Source organism: Cricetulus griseus (genome assembly GCF_003668045.3).
Source record: "Cricetulus griseus strain 17A/GY chromosome 1 unlocalized genomic scaffold, alternate assembly CriGri-PICRH-1.0 chr1_0, whole genome shotgun sequence".
NCBI lineage: Eukaryota > Metazoa > Chordata > Mammalia > Rodentia > Cricetidae > Cricetulus > Cricetulus griseus.
Window position 1 is genome coordinate 228,606,674 of NW_023276806.1, and position 19,987 is coordinate 228,626,660.

Sequence of the window (19,987 nt, forward strand, 5' to 3'; positions counted from 1 at the left end):
CTGGGCAATGAGATAACTCAGCACATAACAGTGCCTGCTGCCAAGCCTGAGTTGGAGTCCTGGGACACACACAGTGGAGGAAGAGAACCAGCATCCTAAGTTTATCCTCTGACCTTCACATGTGCACCTTGGTGTGACACACATACACAAAACAAATGGATAAAATGCAATTTTTAAAAAAATGCTGCCGGGTGGTGGTGCATGTCTTTATTTCCAGCACTAAGGAGGCAGAGGAAGGTGGATCTCTGTGTTCAAAGTCAGCCTGGTATACAGAGTGAGTTCCATGACAGAGTTATGCAGAGAAAACCTGTCTTGAGGGAATTTTTTAAAAAACCTTGTTCCCTTGACTCCAAAACATTTTTTTCTGTTACAGTTTTTAGAAACAGACTAGACAAAGGTCTAGGCTCAACTACCCTAGGACAGGAATAGGCTCCATTCCACTCATAAGCATTAGTTCCTAGCATTGCACACATTTCAAAGTGGACACACTAAAAACACCCCTGGAACTCTGTGCACTTCATATGACACTGTAAAGGTAGATACATGTCACATGTACCCACAGAATGCAAAAAACCAACAGCTGGCCTTGACATAAGCCATGGGCTTTGGGTGACAATGGCCAGTTGATGAAGATCACCGACTGTAACCAATATACTCATGATAAATATACTCTGATAAAGGAGAGGTTATATAAACGGAAAGGGCATACATGGAAAATATGAGAATTGTGGATCTTTCAATTTTGCTGTGAATCTAAAACAGTAACATCTTTAAGTAAAAAGAAAGTCCATTGGATGGATAAGTAGATGAATGGGCTCTAATTCTAATTAAACCACTTACCTGCTAAGAAATCTCAAGCAAGTTATTAAATCTCACTAAACTAGCTATTCAGCTTTAAAATGGGAGTAATACTGTGTTAAAGAGCCCCTGTAAGGATTAAGTAAGAACACATAAAATGCTGGGTATGAAATATATTACACTTCTCCCTGTGAGTTTCCCTGGTTGCACCCTCATCTTTGTTCCCAATGCTCAGGCCTGTAATTCTGGTCCAACACCTTACATCTTATAGGTCTCATTTACTCTAACACATTGTAGTTATATATGACCACTGATCTCAGAGTCAAAGAAACAACAATGGGAACACCTGCCACCCAAGCCTCTTATGGGACAGGAAGAGAGGGTACGGACACATGAGTATGAGATCAACCTGGGCAACACAGTAGGACCCACCACAGAGAGAGAGAGACAGACAGAGAGAGAGGGGAGCTAAATGGACAGGAGGAGGAGGTACGGACACACGAGTCTGAGACTGTAAGCTCAAGATCAACCTCGGCAACACAGTAAGACCCACCTGAGAGAGAGAGAGAGAGAGAGAGAGAGAGAGAGAGAGAGAGAGAGAGAGAGAGACAGAGACAGAGAGAGACAGAGACAGAGAGAGACAGAGACAGAGACAGAGACAGACAGAGGGAGAGAGAGACAGTCCACAAGAGTTCACACCTATAATCTCAAACTCAGGAGGCAGGCAAAAACAGTAGGATCTCAAATTAGAGGTGATTCTAGTGTGCATAGCTAAGCTCAAAGCTAACCATAGCCACAACATAGTAAGACTCTTATCTCAAAACAAAAAAGGAAGGGGGATGGGCTGGAGAAATAGTACAGGGATCGAGAGCACAGAGGATCCAACTCTAGCTCCAGGGGATATGATACCTCTGACCTCCACTGGCATCCCTATACACATGCTCAAATATACTTAAAAATAATAACATAAAGTAAAGACAGAAGAAGGAAAAAGGATACAAAATTAAGCTCAATTTTCCCTTACACTCCCACTCTGTCCAGAGAATAAGACAGAAAAGTAAACTACATATTTCCAAATCAGCAAATCCTCTTAAACCTATTTGTTCTAATGTCTCATTAACACAATCCCTCTATATACAGGAGGAGGAACAAGAGGCTGATGATGGCGGTGACGAAGCTGGGGGTGGTGGTGGAAGGAAGGGGTAATGATGTTAGCTAACATTTATGTAGTCCTTCCTGGGTTCCAGGCACGTAGATCAATGCATTTAACCCTCAAACGCTTTAATGAATGGACTCTATTATTATCTCTCTATTAGAGATGAGGAAGCAAAAGGCACAGGGTCCTGAAACTTGCCTGCAGTCACACTGCAGCAAGTGATGACGCTCGGATTCTGGCCCAGGGTGTCTGGCACCAACTGTTGCGTTTATTGTGCACTATCCCGAGCTGCTTCTGTGCTGAAAGCCTCTGGAGGTACCAGTGCTCACAGACAGCATCAAGATAACACTTTCTGAGCAGTCAGTCCTTCAGCTTTCAGGTCTAGCCAATCCTCAGTTCAAAGTCAAGATTACATCAGAAAATCACCATATTGGAAAGGGATTAATCTGCTCAGCATGATAATATCCCCAGGTTTTCAGCTCACTCAGGACAGCACAGCTAGCCAAGAAGAGCACCACCAGAAACCATAAAACACAATCCTTCCCCTTGAGTCAGCAAAGATTTTAGTTATACTTCTCTCTGTCTCTCTGTGTGTGTCTCTGTCTCTGTCTCTCTTTCTCTCTCCCTCTCTCTCCAGGCTGGCCTCAAATTCTCCATTTCCCAGACATAGTGCTTAAAATTCTTTCTCTAAACCAGGGTTTCTCAACTCCCATGCTGTTGCCATCCTCAGCAGGACAGTCTTGTTGCTGGAGGCTGAACTATGCATCATAGGACATTTAGAGGCACCCCGCCTTTGCCCTCCAGACATTGTAACCTTTAGTTCTCATGGGTAACCAGATCAGCAGCATCAGAAAAACTCCGGAAGGGAACTCCAAGGAAAGGTTCAGTAACCTACGTACTGACCTAATTTTCCAGGTGGTTCTGATGGAAATTTGGGGAGTGATCCAAACACATCTGAGGCAAACCTTATGGGATTAAGACAACTCTGCTCTTTCTCTAAGTCTCCAAGGTTCTGCCCACTCCACCCTTCAGTCCAACCCTTGCCCTGACCCACTTCTTTTGATGCTGTTTAGACCTAGTCACTTGAAGAAACTGCTTCTCTCCTCCATTGAAAAATCTAGGCTTTTCCATGAGACATCTTTAGTTGGGGATTCAAGAAGACTTTGCATATCTTTGAAAAGGGCACTCACTTTCTCTAGAAACCAAAGGCCAGAGAAGACTCCTGCCCCCAACATCTTCTCCTAAGGCCCAACATCCCCACCCACCTCTAAGCTCTCTGTCAGTTCCTTCTCTCCCCCAGTGTCAGACAGAGTCCTAAAGTTGACTTGAGGTTGAGGACACAAATAAGCCTTTCTGACTTTGGGAACCTGCTCCACTCCTCTGCATTCCAGAAAACGACTCAGCTCTCTTGTCCTGTGCAGGGAAGTGGTTGTCCAATGTTTCTTCACTGTAGTTTTTAATCAAGACAAATTAAACATAGCATCCCCTTAGAACATTTCAGAGCAGTTTATAACCAGAATCCATGCTGCAGCCCACCCTTTATCTCAATCTCCCACCAGAAGCAGATTCCCAAACCTCATTTACTGAAACACTATCATTATCTGAACAGTATTTGCACATAAAGGTGTAAAGATTTTTGGTTAGGATTTGAGCTTTTCCCTGAGAAATGCTGGGGCAGAGCAGGTTGGAGTTCAACTCAACAGGGCCCTAGGAGATGCATGACCCAGGGCAAGTCACTAAAGCTCCTGCATGACCCAGGGCAAGTCACTAAGCTCCCTGGTTCTAATTTTCTAGCTCAAAAGATATAAATAACAAATCTAGTTCAGAGGTAAGATCCTGAAATTATATATCAACTATCCTAACTTTCCTCATAAAATCAACCATTATTAAAAGCATCATTATCTCACCTCTCTGAAGGCAAGTATTCTGCAACTGGAGTTATAATGAGGATAATAAACAGACACATATCTTATCGAGATCCGTGCGCTGTGGGGTGTGCTGCTGTACAGCAAGGGCCTCTTCCCCACATACCCGCACCCACTCATGGCCCCACACATGGGGCTAGACTGCTCCTACCAAGTCAAGACAGCGTGCCTTCCAGTTTCAAGTGCTAGCACAAGAAAACTATCTGGGGCTAACTGGTCTCAAAAAAAAAAAAAAAAAAACAAGTGAGGGAGAGAAACATTAAAAATAACTTCACACCAATCAAAATGAGTATTAACAGTAGGGAGTAGTGGTGCACGCCTTTAATCCCGGCACCTGGGAGGCAGAGGCAGGAGGATCTCTGAGCTTGAGGTCAACCTCATCTACAGAGCGAATTCCAGGGCAACCAAGGCTACATAGAGAAATTCTTGTCTTGAAAAACCAAAATAAATAAATGAATAGTGAATATTAAAGCCAGGCATGCTAGCATGTGCCTCAACTCCAAGCACTCAGGAAGCAGCCAGAGGCAGGGGAATCTCTATGAGTTTGAGGGCAGCCTAGTCTACCTAGTGAGTTCTAGGACATCCAGAGGTACAAAGAAATACTCTCTCACAAAAAAACCAAGAAAGAAGAAATTAAGCAACTCTCTGAGATACTAATGTAAGTTACTCTCTCTCTCTCTCTCTCTCTCTCTCTCTCTCTCTCTCTCTCTCACACACACACACACACACACACACACACACACACACAATAACAACAATAATAAATAAAAACACATCTGTGCCCAAGAGAAGCTCTCTGGAAAAGGTGTGCCTTGCACACAAGCTTCTGTATTACCATTAACGCCTCTCCCTCACTTGACTTCTCACCAACTGCTCCTTGTTTCCATGGTAACAGCCCTTCCACTCATCAGAAGCCTACTGTACATGCCACTATTTTTCTCTCTTGCCCAAAGAAAGGTAGAACCCACAAAACATGATGTAAACAAGCACAGTATGGGCACAGGTCCCCTTCTGCCACTGGACTCCACTGCTGCCCTCCCTTCCCTTCTCCCCCTTCCCCTCCCCTTTGATGCTCCCACAGTCCCTTCCACCCAAGTGCCAATTTCCAAGTCCCCATGCTCACCATGTTAGAAATGCTTCGGGTGTTGGCAGGGTTCAGCATGACAATCTCAGTGGTGATATGGCCCTCCACTGCCTCGGTCATCTCATCCACTGTGCAATTGATTGATGGGTCATAGGTCTTGAACCAATTGTCAGCATACCACCCAATGAGGAACCAGACATACTTCTTCCCAAAGAGCCGTTCCTTATAAACCTGCATTCATAGTAGGGAAGGGAGCATTTGAGGTTTGGTTTGGTTCTGAGGGAGGTGGTATTATCTCTCTAGACACTGTTTAGCCTCTTGAGAATCAAATAACACGATTTCTTCCTTTGTAAATCTTCACTAAAATCCATTACTTTCTATGCTAATCTAAAAATTCAGTAATATATATTTTTTGAAATCTTCAAACCATAGAAAAGTCTTAATAAGATGCCTCACTCAGAAAAGTCACTCAGAAAAGACAGTATTAAGGCACAAAAGAGGAAAATGAGAACGTGTATGTGCATGCTTGAGTATAGACAAGTGATGGAGTCAGAGTCTACAGACAGGCTTAGTACTCATTATCACCTCAGGTCATTTGCTATCAATTTGAGCAGAAATGCCATAAGGAGGACCCACTAGAAAACCACCATAGAGAGCCCATCCAGCCCCTCCCTGCTCCAGATTCCATCTCCACCTCACAAAAAACTTTCCGGGCTTCAGTCTCATAGAAAAGTCCCACGATGATTCGAGCATCTTGACGCTATAAAACAGAAACAGAAACAGAGCTCCTGAGGGATGCTGAAAGAGCCTGAGGGTTAAGCCGGCGCTTTTGAAGCGTTGATTTCCCAGTTCCAACTGCTTAGTGCAAAGAAATGTTCAATGGGCAATGGATAAATGTCAACTGAAGAGGCAACTAAACCTTCCCAGGAGACTCAGCTGCCTTAAAGAATGAACTGCCTCATCTAGACTCTCCAGATGACCACCTCCCCAGTGACCCCTGGGCAGGCTGAGCCCACAAGCCCTGCTTGCCCACCTTCAGGTTTTTAACAGGTACAGCTGGATCTGAGAAGAAACTCTGGCGGAAGGTGATCTCAATCCCAGCCTCTTTCACTCGCTCCTCTAGGTCATCCAGCGTCTTAGGTGGGAATAAGAAAGAGGAGGAAGATGGGGTACATATAGGAGTAAGCAGAGCTCATGAGAACTGACTGTAAACTCACAGCAAAGGAGTAGTGTATGAACCTTATTCCAACTGCTCCTGGACCCCATGAGGAAAGGATGAAAGAAAGCACCCCCAGTCTTAGGAGGCAGCTTCCAAGAACCACGATGAGCCCCTCCTCAGCATCTGCATCCAGCAACATTGCCCCATCCACCCCATTCCTGACACAGAAGAAATTAGAGGAAACAAAAAAGAGCAGGGCAGGGTCCAGAATAGATGGGATGATGCCAACTCAAGAGGAGAGTGGGCAGACAGACAAAAGGATCACAGGAAGATGAACTGAGTCACTGAGAAAAAGTAGGAAGGGAGGATTAAAAGGCCACTGGACATGAGTTCATAGAAGACTCAAAGAATAATCAGGCTACTTCCCTAGATTGTGGAGCCCTGCACTTCCTCTCTACCTCTGCAAACTCCCCGTCCCTCTTCAATCTATAAGCATCTCTCTGTGTCAACTACCAAATGACAACACCTTTGTCATTTGTCTCTTATTTGTCTGCCTGCCCCTTCACCATCTTCTTTCCCACCCAATCCAATAGCTCCACACTCAGCTGCCAATCACCCTCCACCCATGAAGGCACTAGGTCCATGCTTCCCTAAGAACCTACTCATATTCCCTCTCGTCTCAACTTGGAATTAAACCTACTTTCATAAAACAGTCCTATCTGTCTGGGGGAACAAAACAAAACAATGAAGAGGATTTAAAAAAAAATCCAACTCATGTGTTCCCCAGGCTACAGAAAGAACAAGCACTTCGCCCACTTGGAATGTGTTCTCTTTTTGATAAACCATCAAGATCCCCCCCCCCAACAGAGCAGATGCCCCTGGGACCTCATGTCCCATCCCCTATCCCGACTCACTGAGGTGAAGACCTCTGTGGTCTGCTGGATGGTGGCAATCTTCTTCCAGCCCCACTTTTCAAAGAGTTTCACCCGGGTGGGATTGTGGAGTGTGGCGGATGGATGTGTTCGGAAGAACGTTGGAAAACGCTGTCGGTTTGACAGGGCTGGTGAGCTGGAGCCGTATGAGAGCTGAGGCACAAGGATGAGAGGTATCTGTACAAACTGAGGATATTAGGAGTGTCTTTAACCCTTTCTTGGCTCTAATTTAACTCCCAACTCTCCAAACTTCCCCACCTTTGTCCTAGGAAAAGCAATTTTCAAGAACACACACACACACACACACACACACACACACACACACACACACACACACACACACACTTACTCCTCATCCATGGATCCCCACAGCTCCTTCAGGCAATACTACTAGGAGTCCAACCAGCTCAGGTTCTCAGCTGGCTGATTCTTGGCAGTGGGTCCCTCATCTAGTCCTCTTAAACGTAACCACAATCCCTCTACTTAGCATAGCCTAAAAGAGATGACCCTCCCTCCCACTGCCCTGAATACCACAATAAGGTTCCACATCCGGGCAGCCTCAGCTACAAGTGTGGAGACAGAACTGCAGCCAGGCATGAGGATGATCTTGATGGGGTCATTGTAGAGTAGTTCATACAAGTACTTGGTGGCTTGCCCTGGGTCACACTGAGGGAGGAAGGAGGAAATGAAGATTGGCTCCCAACCAAAAAATGTACTTTTCCCCCACCCCCCATCTTGCAATGCTTACTGTCTTGGGCAACCTAGCACCTTCCCCAAGTACTCGCTTCCATCATTTTCACCACATTCTTCTTCCTGTCAAGTTTCTAGTTTCTTCTCTTTCATTCAGCTCCCCTCTCTTGTTTTCCGTCTGGGACCTCAGCCCTGCCCAACACTGCATGCTCTTCCTTCCATATTAACGCATAGTCTACCTCCCCCATTTCTGCTCATTCCTAATCGTTCCTAAACACAAACACATTCTCTCCAGATCCCCAGACAGCTCCCTCAATGGAACAAGATCAGTAGGGGAAAGGCTCAGCACCCCATCCTTTCCTGCTGGGCCCTGACATTCGACAAGTCCATTAGAAAAAAAAAAGGGTGTAGGGGAGTGAGGAAGACTCTAAAATGAGGAAAATAAATAAAATGGGACTCTCCACAAGCCTGATGATATTAGAGGTGCCTGAAAGAGACCGCAACAGGAAAGCTGAAGAAGAAAAGAAAGGTAGGAGGAAAAATTGGGGGAGGAAGAGCCAGCCGTGGGTCCCCCACTGTCTGTTCCCCTCCTGCTGAAGTATGACATTTCAGAAGCTGCTGGAGCCCCCAAAAGAAGTGGAGAAGAAATGGCAACCAGTGGGGAGTCAAAGCAGAGGGGCACAGGGGACTGGAGAGAGTGAACCTGGTGGAGGGGGTTAGAAGGGAAATAAAGAAGGCACCTGGAGTCTGCTTGCTCCCCACTGAGGTCTGACATTTGAGTCGCTGTGGGAAGTTGGAGACATGAAGACAGGGAGCCAGGGGGAGCTGGCAAATCTGAGCACCCAAAAAAATGTACTCAGAACTCAGCTACCTGCTCTGCTGTCAAGGGCAGGACTCACCTGTAGGTTTGGAACACGTCCATGCCTCCTACTTAGCATCTTTACAATTTATTTTTAACCATTATAGGGTCCTTCCCAGCTTACGTTAGAGCAGATACTGCTCCCAGCTTCTTCTCTGCAGTCCCCAAACTGCCTCCTCACTGTTTGTCTGAAGAAATTATTTAATATGAACAATGATACTCAGAAACCTACAGTTACATAAAACAGGGAATGTGTGGCCTAAGTGTATGCCATCTTCTGCTTCATTTCTTCTCTTCCTGTTCTTACATACCCCCCTCCACACCCCACTCATCACTGCAGAGTGGCCCTTCTTACCAACAGCCAAGGTTCTAGACCTATCCCCTGCCACACCCCCTCCTTCACCTCTACCTTCTTCTAGTCCCCCATCCCATTTGCTTTCCAACATCAGTTCGGAATCACTTGTCATGGGGGATGAGTTTAAGCTCAAGCCAGGCCCCGCTATCTTCCTGTAGCACCCTTCCCAAAGCTGGACCCATCTTTGTCTCTCTCTAGCTCCCCCACCCAGCCAATTATCTATTTTGCTCCCTAAACAGACCCTCTCTCTCTTCCTGCCTCCCTACCCTCACATGTAATTTTTCCCCCTGTGCCCTGCCATTCTTCCCATGGGTATCCTGGGGTAAGCTTCAGGCAGGCATTTTCTAGGCAGTATTTCTGTGGATAAAAATGAAGATACTACCTGGGATTCCTTCCTGACTAAGGAGTTTGAACTAGTGTCTTAAACAAATGGTGATCCTTGTTCAGTGATGCTTGGGACCCACAGAGAAGGCAACAATCCGAGGAATTTAAGTTTCCTCTCCAAGCCCCTAACAACCCTTCCTCTGTCTGCAGGCTGACTTCTGCCCCCTTTGGAGGCAGGTGTTTATTTTTAGGTGCAGACCAATGTTCCACACACCCCAAATGTAAAATGGCTAACTCTCCCACCTGTACCGTTTCCCTAACCTCAAGTCTCTGGAGCCACAAGTCAGAAAGGACCTAAACCTCCTTCCTTCCGTCATGTCAGTTCCTACTCAGGGAGAAACCTGGTAAAGAAATCTCACTACAGACCATCCCCTAGCTCCAAAATTTCTTCACCATGACCCTCTCCCCTCTATCCGCTTCCCAACCCTGCATGCTATTTCTCTTTTCAGATGCACCAGGCCTCAATAATAAAACCAGAAGCTAAAATCAGGACCCCAAGTTCCACAGGAGGCCAGGTTTCTTCACTGTCCCCACCCTCCTCCCAGCCCCCTCCCTTCTCCATTCTTCTCTGATCTCCCTGTACACTGACTCTCCACCCCCAATGCTGTTGTAGGGGTTCCTTGTGGACCCCAATTCTCTCTCCCGGTGCCCAAGCTCACCTCTTGACTATTGTTAGTCTTTCCCAGAGCCATAGGCCACACATTCTCCCAGGACTCCCCCACAAGGCAGATGAAGAGTCAGGCAGCCTGCCTTGTTGTTTGTTTTGATAGATAAAGTAGAGAGAGAGCCCTCGTGTCCCTCTAAATCCTACCCCCTCTCTCCCTATTCCTTCCAGCCCCAACCTACGCCAAGATTTACCTTGTTACCATGGTAAATGTAAACCCCTGAGCAGCTACCCAGCTGACGTTCCTTCCAGCCCCCAAACCTGGCCAGGGATAGTTTACTCTGAAGGATCAGCACCTAAGACCCCCCCCCCCCAACGATTTCTGCGAGTCTCCTACTGCCTGCAAGAGTCGGCCTAGAGAGCCACTGAGACATCCCTAAGCTCCTGCACCTCCTGCGGCGTCTCCAGCCAGTCACACTCCGGAGGGGTCTGCTTCGCAATCCCAAAGAGGACCTGGCCTCCCACCACCCCAGTCACTCTGTCCCTCACTCCGACTACCTTGCTGTCGTGGTGGATAAGCTTGAGCTCGTAGTCCGGCAAGATATCCCTGCGGCTGTTAACGTCCTCCAGCGCCATCTCCACCGCGGGCTGGCAGGCCTGGCCCCCCGGCCAGCCCCCGCTCATGGGAAACAGCGCCCCGATGTACACTGCACGCCGTTCTGAGGAGGGGTGCGGGGGGACCCTCGGGTGAGGCCGCGGGAGATGGGGAGAGTGAGAGGCCCACACCGAGGCCACCCCAGCCGCTATCACCAGCAGAAGCCGCAGCGGCCACCCCACCGGGAGACAGGGGCCCCCCAGGCCCATGGCGGGGAGGGGCGGGGGCGGCCTCCTTGGGGTGGGGGCAGCTCAGGGGGGACACTTCTTTTGGGAAAGGCTGCAGGGAGGGCGTCGGAGAGGCGCCTCCATCCCAGGTCTCATGGGGAGGAGGGGGCCGGAGCCCCGGGAAGGTAGAGCCGTGGGCTTCCTAGGGCCAGGCGGCGCTCGCTCCCGCCACCGCGGACTCTCCTCGCCGACTGACCGACCGACAGAAGGGAGGAGGAAGAAGAGGAGCTAGGAGGGGGCTTTGACGTCACGGGCTGGGGGCGGGGATAGGAACCAGCGCCGAGGCCCGGAGGGGAGGGGAGAGAAGGGAGGGAGGGAGAGAGGGAGGGAGAGAGGAGAGAGAGAGAGGGGGGGGGAAGGGAGGGGTGAGAGGCTAGGCACAGAGCAAAGATGAGAAGTGAGGGTGGGTTGGATGGAGTGGGGGCTGGTGACAGTTCTTGAAGAGGGGGCCACGGGGAGATGGAGCGAAGGACTAAGGGTGGGAAGACCGGGAATGATGAAAAGGGTTTTGCAGAGCAAAGATCACGGGTTGAGAAAGTGAGGACTGGTATTGAGAAGTGAGCATTGGGGAGAGGATAGTGTGGCCGAGGGAAGGCTTGAGGGAGGGTGATGCGAGAAGGGGTCTACAGAGGATGCGAGGCCCCGCGTGGGTGGGACCGTTGAGCAGGGCCATGGAACCTTGCCGGTAAAACCTAGGTAGGGGTGGCAGGAATAGGTCCCTGAGGTCTGAAGGAACCCCACGCAGGAGAGGCCTGGGATCCCCGGCACACGGTTGCCCCCTACTGGGCTTCGCTCGAAGAGCGTGGCCAGCCAAGCAGGGAGATGGGAGGGAGCCCGACCCGCGGAAAACCAGGATTTGGCGGCAAGAAATAGGGAGGGGAGGGTCAGGCCGCAAACTAAAATGGGTTAGGGGAGATGAGTGACAGGACACCCAGAACCTACGAAAAGAAACCCTGGTGTTGGAGGGTGAAGAGTGAGGGGATGGGGGCGACAGTGCACGCGGGAAGGGTTTCTGATCTCACCTGAGTGTGGAGTTCGATTCACTGGCAGCAGGAAAGACGGGGATCAGAGAAGAGTTACCAGTGGCGCCCAGCTTCCCAGGCCTGAGCCCTATCCCCCTCCCACACCTGTTCATGCGGAGCGGAGACTGCGTTGAGGGTTAGGGTGCCTGGGGATAAGAGCAAGGCGGGGCTGGGGGTCAGGACTTGGTGTTTTCTTTATTATTCAAAGGACAACAGAATTTGTGCCAGCAATTAAAAAGGGAGTCGGGGTATAGCTTATTTCTGCCGAGTTTGAATATTATAAAATATCTGTAGTCTCTTAAAAAAAAAAACCTACAAATACAATTGGTTTGAAATGGTTGCTGTTTAAATACCTTAATTTAGTAAATGCTTCAAAAGTTGACTAGCATATGAACACATTCTCAAAAGTTCAATGCAAGGGCTTAGTCAAAACTGATGAACCCTGAAGCTTGATTTTCATTCCAGGAGAGAAGAGGACATACAAGCGCTTCAGTGCCCAGAAAAGGGAGATGTTTGCAAAAACAGACAAAGAGTAGGGCAAAGAGGTGGCAAACACAAAAGCAATTATTCCCTCAAGGAATGACCAAGGTTGTAAAAGGTAGAGACAAGGCCCAGTCTTCCAATCTGCCCTTGAGTTGTCCTTATTGTCTGATCACTCTCCCCCCTCCCTCATTTTTGCCTCTTCCATATGTTCCCAATCCCAGATCTCACGGATTGTTTTTCTAAATACAATGTATGGTTTAATCCTGAATATTTACAGCAATTCCATTATAGAATGAATAGCCAAGGATCAATTCTAGAAAAGTGACACATGGTATGTTCTAAGTCTACAGAAAGGGAATGGTATTTCCAGGAGGAAAACCTCAGGCATTATTAAACTTTGAGAAGGTGAGGAAGGGTGACATTAATGAAAAAAAAAAGAGAGAGAGAGAAAACAAAAGGCCCAAGATTTGAAAGCAAGAAGAACACACTAAAGGAAAATGGAATGGAGGGAAAGCCCAGCAAAGTGAGCACAAAGGATTGTGGGGCCAAGTCTGAGGCAAGTGGATGGTGGAAAGAGTTGGGCTTTCACCTCTGTCTTTCCGAAGTCCTCCCCAACGTCCTTCATAACACCAGTCCTTTCCCTCTCTCCATTCCCCACTCCCATTCTAGTGCAAGCAATCTCATCAGCTGCAGGCAGGCAGCTGTTCCCCTCACCCTGGCAGTGGGGCTTGGGGGTGCTCCACTGGCCCTGACTACAGATGCTCCGGGAGCTGCCCACCAGATGGAAGTCGGGGTCACATCGGAAATCCACCCGGGCTCCATCCAGAGCAGGGAGATCCCCACCCGTCAGGAAAACCTTCCCATTTTCCAGGGTCAAATAAGACTTGGAGCAGATTCGGACTGTAGAGAGACAGGAAAATAAGGAGAAAGGCAGGTTGTAGAGGTTTGCCCCTTGGGAGTACAGGGAACTCAGGTTTGGGTCTGGGGTCACAAGCATCCTGATGCACAGGAAACCAAGTATGCAATGGCTGTTCCTCTCTACCCCTCTCTCCCTTTCTCTCCAGCCCCAGTACCCATCCACATTCCTATCAGGGAAAAAAGAAAAAGAACAAAACCCCCAGCAATTCTATTGTAGGAACCCAAGATGGAGCTATAAACACACAAAATAGGAACTACTCACAGTAAAGTGGATAGTTCTCTGCCTTTGAAATGTGAAGATGTACGTAAATGTGGATGCATGATCAGGCTTGCTTTTTCTTATTATGGCTGGTCTATACTACTATACTACTAAACAGGCTTATATGGTCATTGAGTCGGAGACAAAAGTATCAAAATATGTAATGAAATCGTTTTGTAACTTTAAAAAAATATCCTCACTAATGATCCTCAAAGAACTCGGATGAAAAATCAAAGTTATTTCATCCAATGATCAGTGCCCTAATGAAGAGGATAAAAGTGATGTGCTGGCTGCTCGCTTGCTTCCTCCCACTAACAGCTCACAGTAACGCCCCTCCTCCTACATAGTACTCATTCATTAACCGCGTTTGTGAATTTGTTTCCATTGCATTTAAATTGCTGACTTGCAAAATAACTATGGCTCATTTGTAACTTAAGAAAGGAATGGCCTGAAAGAGGGAGTGGGGGTGGGGGCGGGGGCGCTTCCCAGGCTACTCACCACAGCGGCTGGGTGTGTCCATATCGGTCCAGGAGCCGTTGGCCAGGCACTTGCGCACCTTGGGCCCCACCACCTCGCGCTCCCCCCGGCACACATATTCAATCTCATAGTCCACAGGCAGGAAGTTGATGGCCTTCACCTGGTCGCGAGTCAGGCCGCGGTACCTGATGCCCCCTTCCCAGGGCGGGTGTATGATCTGGCAACCTGAGAGGGAGTGGGGAGGCACAGGGGAACCGTGGGAGCGGGAAGGCAGCGCCGCAGTGGAAGGAGGAAGAGCAGGGCGTGGTCACTGGTAGGGCCCGGGATGGGGACAAAAACGGTGGGTGGGGTGGGGGAGGACCGAAAGGTAGGCGTGGGGACGGTCAAGAAACCCAAGCTGCAGAGTCATGGGTTAGAGCAAAAACTGATGCGATAGTCCACCGGTAGAGAAGTGTAATGGAGAAAAACAGCTAAGAAATCGTAAGGGCTATAGTGTTCGGTGGTTAAAAAATGAGGGAATAGGGCTAAAGGAGGATTTCGGAGCTGAATGAGAAGAGGACCAACCACACAAGCCCATCTGGGCAACGAAGTGGACCGCGGAAGGGGGGCGCTGTAGTAATGTGGGGCCCGGGAAGGGAGGTGGAGCTGAGAAGATAATTCGGGGTCACGGAAAAGCGGTGTAGTATAGCAACGTGAGGCAGAGGAAATGGGTGCTGGTGGTGATGCGGGGTGACAGAAAGGAGGTCAGGAGTAGTGAAGTGGCAGCCGGGCGGTGGGGGTGGGGTTCTGACGCGGGAGTGATGAGGAAAGGAGACGTGCAGGGGAAGGGGCTGCAGGGTGGAAGAGGTCCGGGGCGCCGGAGGAGGGTGCACCTTCCGAGGTGGCGTTGGGGGTCTGCGCCCCGCCTGCGCCCAGGGGGCGGAGGAAGAGAGGCACCAGCAGCAGCAGCAGCATCTGAGGAAAAGGCGGCCGTGAGAGCACGGCGGAGCCCGCCGGCAGCGGCCTGGACCAGCCGACGGACAGACCTCGCTCTGCGCGCCTCACAGGCTCCGACCGCGCGGTTCGGGACGCGGAGGGCGCCCCGCGGAGGAGGCGGGGGCGGAGCCGCACGGGCTGGGGGAGAGGAGGAGAGAGCGCCTGTCCCCACCCTCCTCCGGCCTCCCTCGGCCCCCCACCCTCCCGGGACTCCACCTCTCTCCACCTCCTCTCCGCCGCCCCGGTGGCTAGCGCGAGCCCAGATTTACCCACGCTCCGGGGTCCCGCTGCCTCATCGCTTGCCACTTGCACCCAAACCCCCAAATCCCCGGCCCTGCCCTACGTCCACCGGCCTCCCTGTGCGCCCCTCTCCAAGCCCGGTTCCTGGGGCCCTGCTCTTACCTCGGCGCCGGGTCCCGCTCCCCGGCTCTCCCCGGGCCTCAAGGCCCCAGGCCTGGCCGCTGTTCCCCGTTCTCCCTCCCGGTCCTCCAGCTTCCCCTCCCCCTGTCCTTCTTCCCTAGGAATCCGGGCTCCAGCCGGCCGGGGTCTCGCCCCTCCTCTCTCACTACCCGCAAACCCCACCCCCGTCTCTCCTTCCCCGGGGCGACGGCGGCCGCGAGAGCGCGGAGCCGTGAGGGAAGGAGGCGGCGCCGGGGACCGGCGGAGGGAGAAGGAGGGTGCAGGGGAAGACGGGGCGGGGGGAAGGGAGGGGGAGACCGGGAGAGGGCGCCTCCCACAATCCGAGCCCCGGGAGCCGCCCCGGATCCCGGCCCCTCCCTAGACTGCCCACAGCTCTGGAGGGAGTAGAGGTAGGTAGGATGGAAGGGACAAGGGCGCTCACGCACACGGGCGGGGACTGATTGCTGCCGGGAGATCTGCGGGCTAGACTGCTGGAGACCGAGGGGGAGGGGGGGAGTGAGACGACCGGAGCCCAAAGGGAGGGGAGCTGGCACTGAGACAGAAGCCTGGATGAAGGTGGAGAAAAGGATGTTTGTACAAAGAGAAGACAGATCTGGATCCTGGCAAAGGAGGGAAGCAGATGCCAAGGGCCTGGAGAACAGACCTTGGAAGAGAAGGGAGAAGCCAGGGTCAGAAGGGCAGCTGAGGGTGGAGGGGACGCCAGGAGCCTCCTAAGCGGGAGAAAAATGGGGTAGGGAAGCTGGAACTGGGAGCCTAGGGTGGCTTTGTGGTCCAGCAGTAAGCTTCTTGCTGGGTTTATGGCAGGGAGCAAGAGACCTGGGGCATCAAGGAAAGAAACTGAGGTAAATGGAGATGAGGGGGGCATAAAGAAAGAGAACCATCAGGTGAGCAGGAGCCAGTATTATCATCCACACTGGCACCAGACCAAATACCAGGAGTTCTCTAAGGCAGAGAGGTCTGACAGGCAAGGCGCCTGCATTGCAATCGTCCTTACTAATGATGATGGATGGAAAGATGAGAAAGGGACTCCTGCCAAGAAGAAAAGAGGGACACTCCTTTGCGGCTAATTCATCCAGAAAGGTGAAAGGAAACCAGGTATTGTAGACCCAGGAGAAATGAGTCTCAACTTTCAATCCTATATTAGGACAAATGTTTGTAATGACTCCTAAACTACGAACTGATTGATGACATCAGTTCCCTGTGCACGTGACTAAAAAGATCAAAATATTTCCCCATCTCTAAGGAGGAAATAAGAGCATAATGATTTGTAATAAAATAACATAAACAGTATTTTAGTGCATGAGTGCCTACTTTCACTCGAAGCAGGAAGATGCTTACACCTCTCCATAGAATCACAGAGATGAAACTTCTACCAACACGCACTAATACAGGTGAACAGCCAGTGACTCAACTACCTCCAGCATGTTGCCATCAATGAAGTCACTTCAGGAAATGTTGAGCAACTCTTGGTACCAAAGTCAAGCTTCCCTAAACTCACACGGAACTGTAATTGTATTCTTAGAAAGTCCGCTGCATATTCAGACCATTAAAAAAACTATTAAGTTCTAGGCTCACATAATTAAACACAAGTTTTCACCTACATGAATGTCCTAGGGGACTTCTGAAAGTCTGGATAAAAGAGAACTCTATCTGGCAGAAGGGTAGTTTTTACACTGGCTCTGCCCAAAACTATGTGCACTGTTCCCCCCACCCCCCACCCCCCACCCCCCACACACATACACGTGCCACTAAATAAAAAAAAAAACACCTACAAAATTTTAAATATTGCCTGGAGAGAGACTTGAGAACCACTGGACTAGACAATGAGCAAAGGAGAGTTAAGAAGGATTTCTACCCAATGGAAATGATAGCCATCCTCTGAGTAACCTGTCCTCTCAATAGGACAAAACCAAAGAAATTAACTAAATGAAGTTACAGACACCAGAAAGCAAAGCTCAGACTATCAGAAAGAAGAGCTACCTGACTCAGTGTCAAGACTGAAGGCTAGTCCATCTGTCTGGTCATGTACCTATCTTGGGTGTTACCATGTGATCCTGGCAAAACTGAGCCTAGGAGACCCCTCCTCAGATCCAGCAGGACCCTGATAAAATGGAACATTTGAGCAAGCATGCTTGCAGGAATCACAAACCACTCTCAAAACCCTTGTATGAGCACTCTGATGTGTTCACTGCTAGAACACTGAAGCTGCCATTTTCTGTTCTCATACCTTTTCATTCTCCAGTATGATTTCCAGAATTCCTTGTATGTATTACTCAGGACATCTGTTTAGATCCTTCCCCCAAATCACATTGTGTTAGCCCTGTTCTTCTCATTTAGTGGGAGACAGTGTTGGGCTGCACACATGTTAAGTGCTCCATTGTATCTCTAGCCCTCTACTTCTTTTCCTTCTACAACAAAGACAAAAGCTTCCCTCTTCTGGAAAGGTCCTTGGGCACAATCTCTTCTATGCAAGGTGTGCCTTTGCAATGCTATCTCCTTTTGCAGTTCTTCACCATTTTCCATGGAAATGGAGGAGTTTCTACTTTGATTCGCCGAGAATGGCCAATCTTCTTGTTCATTTTATTTCCCATATTTCCCTTCCAACTTCTTTTCTCCATTATTCCTCTTCTACCCACCCCAAAGAGCATAAAGCTTAAAAGTATCAGAAGCCCTGAAAACACAATAACCAGAGTAGCCTGGTTTGATTACTTATAAAATGTTTGACTCCTCAGGTAGATGCCATCTAATCCTCATACCACCACACAAAGTAGATAGATGTTTATGCTCTTCTATTGAACTGCTTAGAGAAAAAAAAAAAGAGTACCACAGCTAGAAGTCAGCAGAGCTGACTCTAGCTCAATGCTCTACATCCATATTAAAAATTTTAAGACAGTCTCACCATGTAGTCCTGGCTGACTTGGAACTTGTTGTATAGAACAGGATAGCCTTTGAGTTGTGGTAATCCTCCAGCCTCTACTGCTTGAGTGCTGGAGTTACACTCATGTGCCACCATGCCTAGACTCATATTCCTCATGTTGCATTTAAAAGTTTAGTCTTGCCAAGCATCGGAGTACATGCCAATAAGCCTAGCACTTGTAAGGTTGAGTCTGGAGGATTACTACTAGTTCAAAGTCAGTCTGTCACACAGAGTTTTAGTCCAAGCTGGTGACAGAAAGAGAAAGGAAGGAAGGAAGGAAGGAAGGAAGGAAGGAAGGAAGGAAGGAAGAAAGAAAGAAAGAAAGAAAGAAAGAAAGAAAGAAAGAAAGAAAGAAAGAAAGAAAGCTTAGAGTTGAATCTTTGTTTTGGGTCTGTTTGTATGGTTGTGTTGTTATTGCTCTGTTTGGAATATTGTCTTTTCTTTTTGTTTTACAGAGAAGGTCTTAAGTATGTAGTCCAGGCTGGTCTAACACTCAGATTTGCTAAAGAACCAGGGATAGCCTTAATCTCCTAACCCTTCTGCCTCCATATCCTGAGTGCTGGACTTGTAGACATGTGCCACTGACACTGAAAGCCTGGTTTGGTATTGGTGTAGTCCTATCTATCCTCTAACGCTCACTCCCACAGCATTCTTCAAAGGCTAAAATGCAGTTCTTCTGTTCTGTTTTCTTGCCTGACGGGGAGTAGAAAGCATATGAAGGACAAGTTGACCACATCTATAAGGTGAAGGAAATGTCCTCAGGGAATTTTCTGTCCCATACAACTTGTGCTGTTTAGAAATAGGTATTGGATAAGACTTCAAAATTAAGACATTGGTCTTATTTACACTCTGGGCATCTCCACTTCCCCACATGTGTGTGTGTTAAACTGAACACTTGCAGAGAGGTTTGTGGTGAGTAGTGCCTATATCACAGGACTCAGGAGGCTTGTTTCCAGAGAGATGGTATAAGTTTGAGGCCGGTCTGGGCTGCATAGTGAGTCGAGGCCAGGCTGCTGGGCTTCAGCGTGAAACACTGTCTCTCACCCCCACCCCACTCTGCCCGTCAAAAAAATTCCAGAAATGTATTGCTGTTGTATCTGGAAGTTGAAAGCATAAAGTTGAGGTTCCACTACTTCCTGACAGATGACTCCTTTCTAGTTACATCCCTACACTGTGCTTGTGAAAGAGACACACAAGCTCCTCACCTACACTGCCTCCTGCCATGCTGAGGAGTCCAGCCCAGGCCTTGTGTGTGCTAGGCAGTCATTCTCCCACTGAGCCAAATCCCCAGCCCAAGTGGGCTTTCTCTATAAAAATACTAATTAGTTTCCCAAATGGCCCACCTCTGAATACTATCACACTGTGTACATTAGGTCTCAGCACCAAAACTGGGGAAGCAGAGGACACCAACATCCAGATCACGGCAAGGGTGTGTTCTGACACTTCTGGCCTATGCTTCTCTGCCCCAGCATAGGACATAGGAAGATTAGTGACTGATGTTGTGACTTCGCAGCCAGACACAAGTGAGCCTAGTTCAGAATTCACAAAACCTCAGTGAGATAAGAAAACCACACCATGAAACCCTTTTTCTAGCTCACATCTCCCTGTCTCAGGAGCACTCACAGCCAATAACCAGGTTACCAAGTTGGCGGTGTGGATTGCCTCTATAAATAATGTCTTCACAAGTA

At 49.0% G+C, this 19,987-nt stretch overlaps 1 protein-coding gene across 12 annotated transcripts in view; it reads right to left on the reverse strand.

The window, feature by feature from the left end:
- The window catches only part of Gabbr1 (gamma-aminobutyric acid type B receptor subunit 1), a 29,680-nt gene extending 14,053 nt beyond the window's left edge, over positions 1 to 15,627 (reverse strand). For 2 of the 12 annotated variants that reach the window (XM_027388706.2, XM_027388697.2), the window contains exons 1-11: positions 15,365 to 15,624; positions 14,860 to 15,100; positions 14,009 to 14,212; positions 13,048 to 13,233; positions 11,851 to 11,871; positions 10,505 to 10,665; positions 7,586 to 7,720; positions 7,037 to 7,240; positions 5,997 to 6,098; positions 5,658 to 5,723; positions 5,003 to 5,194 (exon numbers count right to left, since the gene is read on the reverse strand). In XM_027388706.2, coding sequence (XP_027244507.1) covers positions 5,003 to 5,194; positions 5,658 to 5,723; positions 5,997 to 6,098; positions 7,037 to 7,240; positions 7,586 to 7,720; positions 10,505 to 10,665; positions 11,851 to 11,871; positions 13,048 to 13,233; positions 14,009 to 14,212; positions 14,860 to 14,941 — 1,353 coding nt within the window. In that variant the 5' untranslated portion in view covers positions 14,942 to 15,100; positions 15,365 to 15,624. Of the gene's footprint in view, positions 1 to 5,002; positions 5,195 to 5,657; positions 5,724 to 5,996; positions 6,099 to 7,036; positions 7,241 to 7,585; positions 7,721 to 10,504; positions 10,666 to 11,850; positions 11,872 to 13,047; positions 13,234 to 14,008; positions 14,213 to 14,859; positions 15,101 to 15,364 lie in introns of those variants that run through there. The other 10 variants (XM_035450378.1, XM_027388704.2, XR_003479785.2 and 7 more) reach the window with 9 other exon arrangements.
- Between the last annotated feature and the right edge of the window lie 4,360 nt (positions 15,628 to 19,987).